The sequence below is a fragment of the Meleagris gallopavo genome, chromosome 1, assembly GCF_000146605.3.
Source record: "Meleagris gallopavo isolate NT-WF06-2002-E0010 breed Aviagen turkey brand Nicholas breeding stock chromosome 1, Turkey_5.1, whole genome shotgun sequence".
Lineage (NCBI taxonomy): Eukaryota > Metazoa > Chordata > Aves > Galliformes > Phasianidae > Meleagris > Meleagris gallopavo.
The window spans coordinates 182,714,559-182,724,958 of NC_015011.2; the positions used below are offsets into that span (position 1 = coordinate 182,714,559).

The window sequence follows — 10,400 nt, forward strand, 5'->3', positions numbered from 1 at the left end:
AAAAAAGTCCTGTTGAGAAAGTAAAAGGTCAAATTTTCATGGGAGAAACTTCATTTTCCTGAGTCTGTTGATTTCCATTATGTAAGGATTTGAATCACTGAGCATAATTAGAGGTATTTCTGCCATCAATCAGCATGTAGAATGCATTATCCATAGCACATGAAGAAGACTTCAGAGCAGCAACTGATATCTCATACACCTGGAAAGCACGATTTTTCACCTGAGCCTATATGAAATTCACTTAAAAATTTCTATATATACTCTTTAGATCTAGGTGGAGGAAGAAGAGCAGTTTTCTTTGCATTCCCCAGAGGAGTCCTTGCCCACATTACAAATGAACAAGTCAAATGTCACGAGTGCCTTCTGCTTAGTGAGCAAAAAAACACAACAGGAGTTCTTCCAGTGCAACTCAATAAAAAATTGGTAAAAAGAAGTACAACCTGGTTCCTTCCACAGATGCAGAGGACCTACAGTCATAGAATCATAGAAACACTATGGTTGAAAAAGACCTCTAAAATCACCAAGTCCAACCCCAAACCACCCTCACCATTCCCAATAACCACGTCCCCAAATATTACGTTGTGTCTTTGATGAATTTGCAAGAGCCATTCTCTGTCTCTCTATGCCCTCAGGGACTGGACCTTAACTTGAGGTTTCCAGTTTAACAAAAAGACTGGCTGACTCCTCCATCAAGGCTCAACTGTATGGGGCTTACCTGTATTGTCATCATAAAGGGACACTGCCCTCCTCCTTCTGTTCAGCTGCAAAAACCCATGCATGGTTTCCAAAATGGGGCTGGACTCATTCAGAGAGAGAGACCACCTTTCTGTGGTTTAGCCACAGTAGGGTAGTATTTTAGCACAACTGTCACTGCAGTGGAGGGAAGGAGAGAAGGATGATTCTGTGTGGTGAAAAAAAGCCCCAGGGGGCTCAGCAGTAGATTTTTTGCCTCTCTAGGATGCACTTGGATACAGCAGTAGGGAATAAATCACTATTTCTCTGGGCCAGGGCTACTCGGTACTACTGTTTTCCTTTCATGCTGTAACATGCGTCACAAATCATGTCCTTTTAACTCAACACTATATCAGGCTATGAGTACATTCCCCCATCAAAGAAACAGCCCCCTGAGGAGGTCTGCTTCAGACAATTTCTATGCCAGGGAAAATGCTTCTGGGGAAAGGCACTGGAAACCACTCCCCAGCAGCTCCATCTTTCTCTTTGACCTCCCCAAGGGTACATCTTCATGGACGAGTGCAGACAGATGGATGTTTACTCCGCCTGAGTGCTGAGCTGGTTGGCCACAAGCCAGTCCTGGCTCTGATCTGCCTGGCTTCTTATGTCTGAGCTCACAACATCATGGATCTTCTAGAAGCACACAGCCCCCAGACATGGTTGGCTCATGCCCTACCAGCTTCCCTTACACTGACAACCTCAAAGTGAACTCAGTGGCTGAAGAGTCAGAAGATAATGTAGTTGCCCAATAGCACTCTCTTCTACTAAATTAAGGAAATGTCTAATGAAAGTGGAACCAGCCAGTCTACTTGGTCCAGCAGTGATGATTCAATAGCCAGATGGTTATCGGTGTTTAGTGCTGTTTTTATCCAACTTGAAAAAATCTATTACAGAATGAGTGTGCCAGCATTGTTCATCGTATCTAGACTAGAGAATGATCCAAGGATCAAAGCTAATGTCACAAGACCAAAATATTTGGTCCAGCGGGCAACTAGGAAACCTTTGCTATATATGGTTAGTCAACACAAGCAGTTTCATTTCACAGAATCAGAAAATCATTAAGGTTGGAAAAGACCACTTAGATCATCTAGTCCAACCATCAATCCATCTCCACCATATCTGCTTTCCATGTCCTTCAGTGCCACATCTAACTGCCAAAGCTTTTGCATGATAGCCACACTGTGGAGGGGAAATATATTTGGTGCCTGTGAACAAAGGAGCAAGTTTTACTATCAAATCACATAAATCAATGGGTGTACCATCTAAGCAAAGACTACACTGAGTGTGAACCATTCCTTTCCAATGATGAAGAGTGGTCTGGGTCTTGCCAGGCTTTCTGTTGCCTCTGCAATACAGCAAACCCAAGAGGAGCATGGGACATATCTAAAACTCAAGTACTCCCTGGAAGCAGACCTTAGCCCTTTGCTCACTTTGTGTCCTGGAGAGAGAAGATAGTTGGGAGGACATAGCGAGGCTGTACAGCAGCTCAGAGGAAGGTTTTTGGCTGATTCAGCAACATTACTCATGCAGACTCTTTGGCTCCCTGCTCCTGACTGGGGCTATTAACAGATAAGCAGCTCCCTGATATCAGGGATAGTTGATTTAGTGAGCCAAACATCACATTTTTCTCACTGTGGGAGGAATGTCCCAATTGGAGAGGCTTGGAAAATAGCCAAAGGGGCATGAGAAATCATCTGAGGTGTGGGCAGAAGTCATACAAAGTAGCAGACACTCTTTCCTGGGGTATTTTGAGATCTCAGTCTCCACTTGTGAGGTCTCATGTAGCACAAGGACAATCTCATTGGCCTGGGGAACACACAAATCTGGGGTTCAGGACAGTGGTTTTACTCTTGTTGTCACTCTATTTTTCTCTGCCCAGTTATCAATGGCAATTTAAAGGGAAAATAAACAAACATCCTTTTGGCATGGCTTCCCTTTGGCTGTGTTCTCACTCCCCATACAGAAGACTTAGTGAGATTTGTGTTGTTCAATTAAGGCACAAACTCTGTCTTGAATGACAGCTCACAGGAACTGAATGGCCAGGAAGGCAGAGGTAATATCATCACTAGGTAATAATGGAAATCACGGTCAATTCATCCTTATTATTCATGATTTACGGTGTTTGAATTAATTACTGCATGAACATCTAAGCCCCTGTCACCTAAGGTGGCCCAAAACACTGCACTCCTATGTAATCGCTGGACTCTTGTTAAGCATTGAAAACAAGCCTTGGAGGAGTTAATTGAGTGTAAATGTGTAGGTGGAAATTGAATGTAGAAGTTGTGACTCACAGTCACTTGCTCGTATCCCGGTATTGTTTGGACTGCTGGTACTGTTTGTAGAGCTCCAATTTCTGAAAATTGGCAGCTTTAACTAGCCCAGTCGAAATAAACAACAATATGGAATTAACATCAGAGAAATAAACACTATGAAGATTAACCAATACATACAAATAACAGTTACCCACCACCCTGAGAACGAAAGGTTACATATGTTGGAGAGGTTGCTCTTCTCAGTAAGGTTAACTGATGGCATAACCTAAAAAGGGCCACTGGGAGGTTTCAGTTGCATATCTAAACAGAGGGTGGTGAAACTCCCGCCAGGAGTTTCCAGGGCATCGCTGCCAAGTCAGACGGGAAATCTGAGAACCTGCTAAGGAAGCTAAAGGAGCATGAGGGGAACTATAAATTAAAACCAGACAATAGGACACTGTGTGCAGAAAACTTCTGAAAAGTTCTTGCATATGCACAACATCTACACAGGATTTCTCAAGCCGTTCATGCTGCTATAGCTTGAAAATATCTGGCAAATTGTTATGGAGTCCAGACAGGACAGCTAGATATTTCCAGACCTTTGCATTGGAGAAAGAAAAATCCATTTTCTGTGGATTATCAGACTGAACTTCAATTGCAAAGGGCAATTTGCAGTGGAAGACCCATCATTACTGCATAGAACATTTTTGAACAAGGTGTCATGTACATTTGAGTTACATATGGTCCTGAAGTATCTTGAATCACAGAATCATTACTGTTAGAAAATACTAGTAAGACCATCCCATCCAACCATCAACCCATCACTCACCATGAACAGCACATGGGTCTCTTATTCAATGGAGAAGAGGTCATGATGCTGCCTGGATTCTCTGTCCAACTCATCAATATGCTGAATGGCTCTTACCACAAACAACAACCCTAAACCTTTGGGCTGGGGCTGCCTCCTCTAGAGGACAGACAGATTTGAATACTTGATCTTTATTTCAAGAATGATCTGTTTCCATAGGGGGAATATTGAAGAGTTCCTACTCTTCCACCTCATGAAGGGTTTGTAAATCTAGCCTTGATTTCCATTTGTTTCTAATCCAAATAGGTCACGTTGCATTGCTCAATCTAATTGCTTTATTATAATGCTCCAATAGAAAATGGCTTGAATATTACACTTCAAGTTGATCTGACCTATCTGTTCAGTCTCTTTTTTGGTGACAGAAATACGTCTGAAGAATTTAACCTTCACAAAACAAACCATAGCTCCACCAGCTCTACACAAAGGCAGTCACCATTCAGAGCAGTACAGAGAGCCTTAGCTGGACCTGAGAACTGTACATTAGCTCATAAGCTGCCACTTACGTGTTTCATTTTCTGAGAAGAAATGTCACTGTGAATTTATAGCTGAAAGCAATTTGCAGTAGTCCTGGTGAAATACAAAACAGATGCCTTCAAGAAGCAGAAACAGACCTGAGCTGACTGATGTCTCTGCACTGCAAACAACTTTGATCCACATTTCAAAGACTGAATACTTAGACTGAACACTTCCAAATTTTGTTTTTCCTTCTCTCTTAAAAGATTTGTCCACTTAAAAAATAATCATATTTAGTGTTGCTTTTTTTCTTATAAACAATATAATAAAACCTAGTCACTGCTCCCTATAATCTCTTTCCTGTATTTGGCCTGATGTCTGTTTAGAAATGTTTGTTCCCACTTTTGACTCTAAACAGATTTGTCTTCAAGACTGCACTAAATGATTTCAGATTTATTACATTCTAAGCCTGAGATTCCAGTCTTAAGATGTGCCATTTGACACTTGAAATATTTCATTTACTTCTACAGCATTACTTGAGAGATTGGAAGATCTGGGGCCCACATACGTCCAGAGTAAAGTGTACGTACATCTGGTTGGACACATCAAACCACTTAGTCTTAAAAGGATCCAGTGTAAACCATTGCATCATTGCTATTGGAAAACTGGGTCTCAGAGTTTTCAGAACATGTAGATGGTGTTCTGACATCAAGAGAGATTACAAACATGTGCTGGGGAATCAACAGAAAATGGGAAAGTATTGGAAATATTATTGGGAAAATGAGTTTGATTCCCAAAATTATACTTCTCATTACAAGTGTTGTCTGTTTCATCGTGCGTTGAGCTGGGAAAGACATCAAAAAGGAAAAAATTACGTGTGTCATTAATGAGTGCAATACCAGCAAGAGTAATGATGCACTGACACTGGTAATTAGAAACACTGCCAAGTGTAACAATATGGACTAGCATCAAAGGAATTGTATATTAGAAAAATATGCAGATTATAAAGGAAGACTGTTAATGATATACAGAAATCACATAATAATCTAATGATTAACAAACAGTCATCTGAAATCCTGCCTTAGACACTTAAGTAATTCAATTATTTACGTAGCAGTTCTCCTCTTTTTCCTTTCCATAATATTTACTTTCCCACTTTCATATCCACTTTTCCAAGCAAGTGACGAAACTTGAAGGTTTTGGACTGAACATGATGTTTCTCTGTACCTCTGTTATTGAAAACTCATGTAAAAAAGGGTTTGTGTTTTGACCTGGGAACTCCGAAAGCAGAACGAAGCATTTACAGCACTGGCACAGAGCAAACAAACCCAACAATAGGAAGTGCCACTCACTATTTGATTATTGTGGAAATGTGGTTGTTTTTTTGTTTTGTTTTGTTTTGTCTTGGTTTGACTTTTCCTCATCTTCACTTTTTACAAGAACTCAGCAATGCTGATTGAAAGCAGACAATTCAGCCTACCCAGGTAGTTCCTTTAAATGCCCATTAAAGGCAGAGATACGACAATAACAGCACTTTCAATCCTTCAGCATCTAGAAAATATTCCAATCTCAACTGCAAATGACAGAAACACTCTCACTGCAATCAAAGTGGAGTGCTGAAATCTTGAGATGCGCTTTATCCATCAAGCCCTGATGGAAGGATAAAAACAGCAGATGGGAGAGTAGAGCAATGGCCATTTCCCTCTTCCCACTTGCTTTCATCTTTGCAGTAATTTTTGCGTCACCTCTGAATCAAATTCTGTTTTCAATGAGGTCAAATTGTCACTTGCATATAAACTCTTCCACCTAAGGCTCACATTTTTCAAAAGCACTTTTAAATGTCTACAAAAGTTTAATTTTTGTAGAGACTGTTTTGTTTTCCCTTCCTAATATCCTGAGGTAGTGAAGGTAACCAATTAATGAGACACAACCAACTTAGACAATGGTATTGAGTTTTGCCTTGATCACTGCCTTTGCCTTATGAGTAAAGAAAGAAGTAAGGAAGTCTCAAAAAAAAAAAAATTGGTTTACACTTGATTTTTAAGTTTATAATGCAGCTTAGATATGGAAAAACAAAGCAAACAAAACAGATGCCCTAAAAATATATCCTATCTGTGCTCCAGATTTGGGAATTAGTTTGTTTTATCAGTCAGCACTGGATTAAGCCACCTGTGTGTTTCTTTTCTACTGAAGTCAACAGCATACCTGGTCTTTTCCTTTGATTGGCAACAGCCCAGACAAACATTTGCTAAGGAAATGTTTGATCCACCCTAGAAGACTGTGTGGGGATATATTGGTTCTGTTCAGCATCATCCCAACCCGTATCTTTGTAGGGTTGTATACAATTAATATCAGTTGTTGAACCAGGCTCATTCAAAAAGAATGAGTGTGTCTACAACCAGTCTTTCTGTCTGTTAGCTATAAAAGGAGCTCAGATGTTAACATCTACATTACATAGATCTATATTTAATCTGGCAAATCCCATCAGTATGATGTAGATAGAAAGCATATCTTGAGAAGTTCAGTCTCAAATATTAGTAAAAAAATATTAGTAAAAAAAAGTTATAGCCTTGATGATACAGCTGAGTATCTCTTACTTACAGGCAAAGTAGAGATATCTCCAAAACCATTTCAGTGCATGTGATGTTTATTAGAAGTAAAGCATCTATGATCTCTGCTATTGAGTGATAATGTGCAAGGTTGAAGAGTATCCTTACAGTTTATAATTCAGTTTGCTTTCTGAGTCTCTAAAGACCAGATGTTTTAGCAAGAGGATGATGAACACCGAGTGGGCAGAAGTTTTGAGGACTGGATGATGCAGAGCTAGAAATGGCACATTCTCCAGAATCTTATGTGACAATAAATCATGCTGGGCTCCTTCAAGCTGCATCAGGAGCCAAATTCCAATTATGCCCTCCAGCAAAATTAAAATATATAGCAGTGAGAATAGCTACGGTCTGCCTTTGAACAAGCAGGAGTTAATCAAGTGGTGAGATGAAAGCAAATGTATTTGCATTTCAAGGTAGCATGAATTTTAAAATTAACTGAAGATCAACTTCTGCCATGTTGTTACAATGAAGTTGAATGGATACAGCATGTAACATTCAACGCAATTCACAGAATTATTCTTTGAAGAGGGCAAAGATTTCTTCCTTTGTATATGGAAAGGAGTTAAACATCTGACTACCCATTCATCAAAATGTCGAATCGGGGATTAATGCGGAGAGTCTCTTCTCCCTCTTTGCTCCACAATGTTATGCTAAATGGGGCTTTTCAGCACATCTCTTTAGAAGCCTTATGACTGCTTTGACAGTTTCTGGTGGATGGTGCCTTGTGGGTTACAAATATCAGCCATTTCTGGGAACAGCACCCAACACTTCAGTATAGTTCAATGGAAATTTAGCCTCTATTCAACCATATTTTCAAGTTTAATGGCTTGCTAAATTTACTCTAGAAGAGAAATTGCTGTCTTGTACATATATATGTTTTGGGTTTTTTTTCCAAAATGCCCAAAGCCAACTGCCAGTGGTAAAATTCTGACATGACTAAGGGCAAGGGATTATCATTCCAATGTGGCAAATGTCTGAATTCTGGACACTTCTCCCTCACTCTGCATGGTTTTGATCCAGATTTAGAGGCTGTGTCTGGAACTTTACTTAGGACTGTCTGGCTCAAGCCCTCACACATTGTCCTCCAGCAGCATCTGTGTCCCACAGGAGCAATAATAGAGTTGGCCGATAGCAGAATGATGTGACAAGATGAGCTTTTCATAGAGGTCGGGTTTACAGACTGCAGACATTTTTTCCTTTAGTGATATGAAAGATATAAGCAGGATCAAAGCTTCCTTCTTGCAAACATTTGCACACAACCTAATCTTAATTTATCAGAGTGGACTAATTGAAATCAAACTTGAATACATAAAGCTAAATATGTGTATAAATGCTATCAGCGTGGGGGGGTCAAAAAGTAAAAGAAAGCCCTAAATATCAATAAGGAGGTGGTTAAGGAGTTATGGCTTGTCAGCTCAGCACAGACACTTGGCTCATGTACATCCTCAATGCATTCAGATGCAAGAGCTGAGCTCAGCTTGGACACGGGTAGTGGAGAAGAGATGTAAGCACACTGTGCAATATGCACAGCGATGGCAGCAAGCAGCTTTTTGGTAAAGGTCAGCACAGACATGCAGCCAAACCTCTGAGCCACCCTTCCTTAGAGCCTTTCACAAAGGTCAGCATCTGCAAAGAATGGTTGGACAAGGGATGAGGATCATTTCCAATGGAGCCTGGGGAGTAGAAATGAAAGGTCCTGCATCCTCCATTATAAAAAATAAATCTTTGCTTTATCTCAATTCATTTTCTTTAAGAAGGAGTAGATTTGCTGTCAAAGTCACTCTTGACATTGCTCAGAAGCATTTATTCCAAACACAGTGCTCCTTTAGCAAGAGGAAAATCTGAAAACAACATCGTAAGAACTTCTTCTTTATAAATCACTTTTTTGTCGCAGTTCCAAAATTGAGAAATAACAGGAAAAATATCGAATCTGAGTGCAAGGCATGTTACAAAAATATGTCAGCTTGTCTGGGTCTCCTCCATCTCTGAGGAGAAGGCCAGCTAGTTTCAAAACCAGAGCAAGACATGCAGATTTTTGTAAGATAGGCTGTCACGTAGAGGAAGGAGAACTGTGTTACTCAGCAATTTGTTGATATGAGAGGTGTACAATGTGAAATAGCAACATTATGTGATTTCCTATAAAAGGCCTGGAAGGGAATAAAACCAATAAACAATTCTGACAGTGTGCTGAATAAACCTGAGTCACATGAATTGCAATAGCACATTCATCAGAAACATGGGCAGAAGGGAAACAAGAACCACTTACAGTTCTCGGCACCACTGGGAAGCACAAACCATTCCATGTCAGGATAAATTGAATATCATTTCTGTAAAAGAGCATTGCAAAGGACAGATTTAGGAAGAAAGGCTTCTTCAGAATGCTTGTAGAATCATGTAATCAAAGAATGGTTTAAGCTGGGAGGGTCCTTAAAGAATATTGAGTTCCAAGCCCTTCTAATGGATCTGGGAAAGAATTTACTGGGTCTGGGTTGATCCAGTAAAATAAAATGGTTTACTTCAAATGAGAATGTGATGGTCTAAGCTTAGATGCAGTCTGGAGGTCTAGATTCCTACTCAAACTTGCTGGAATCAGTTTTCCAATCTGGATTGCTTCTTCAAGATGTGAAAACATGAATAGCTGAGAATTCTCAAAACACTGCCAGGTAGAGCTGAGCTGCAGCTGTCTTCAGCAGAATTGGGACAAAGAAGAGATTCTACAGCCCTAAACCAACATCTTAGCAAATTACAAAATAGAATTGGGTGCACTTTTTCATTGACCATTCTTAGAAAAAAACTGTGCTTCAAGAACCAAGTGTTTCTGGTAAGGAGGGTAAGAGTATTTGTCAGGAATGAGCTGGGAAGCCTGGTCTAGTGGTTGGTGACCCTGTCTGTGGCAGGGGGATTGAAACTAGATGATCTTTGAGATCCTTTTCAACCCAGGCCATCCTATGATTCCACGACACTATGATTCTATGAGTTCATCAACACATAATCTCTGGGAGGAGGCTGTTACCTTGCCATTGAATTGCAGGAAACAAGATTTCCTCTTTCTTGTGCAGTTTCACAGAGATAAAGCTCAAAAGATCTTGGGTCTAATCCTGATTCCTGCTCCTTCCACTGAAAGTTCATTTCACCCTGTCTAATCTCTCAGTTTCTATTTTCCCTACTAATGCAGAGTGTGATCTTTTCAGAGAAAATCTTTTATTGTATGCATGAAAATGATGGTTTTGCAATAGCATAGGTAGAATAAATCAGTGATTTGTTACTTGTGCAAATTCTGCCTGTTTGAGGCCTTAAGTTCATAGTTATAGAATCACAGAATCATTTGAGTGGGAAGGGATCTCTAAAGGACACCTGGTCCAACTCTCCTGCAATGAACAGCGACACCCACAGCTCCATCAGGTGCTCAGAGCCACATCCAGCCTGACCTTGGGTGTCTCCAGGGATGGGGTATCCACCACCTCTCTGTGCAACCTGTGCCAGTGC

At 40.3% G+C, this 10,400-nt stretch overlaps 1 protein-coding gene across 1 annotated transcript in view; it reads right to left on the reverse strand.

The window, feature by feature from the left end:
- EMSY (EMSY transcriptional repressor, BRCA2 interacting) overlaps positions 1–779 on the reverse strand; it is a 92,166-nt gene extending 91,387 nt beyond the window's left edge. Inside the window, exon 1 of the mRNA XM_010706207.2 lies at positions 716–779. Coding sequence (XP_010704509.1) covers positions 716–779 — 64 coding nt within the window. The remainder of the gene's footprint in view (positions 1–715) is intronic.
- Between the last annotated feature and the right edge of the window lie 9,621 nt (positions 780–10,400).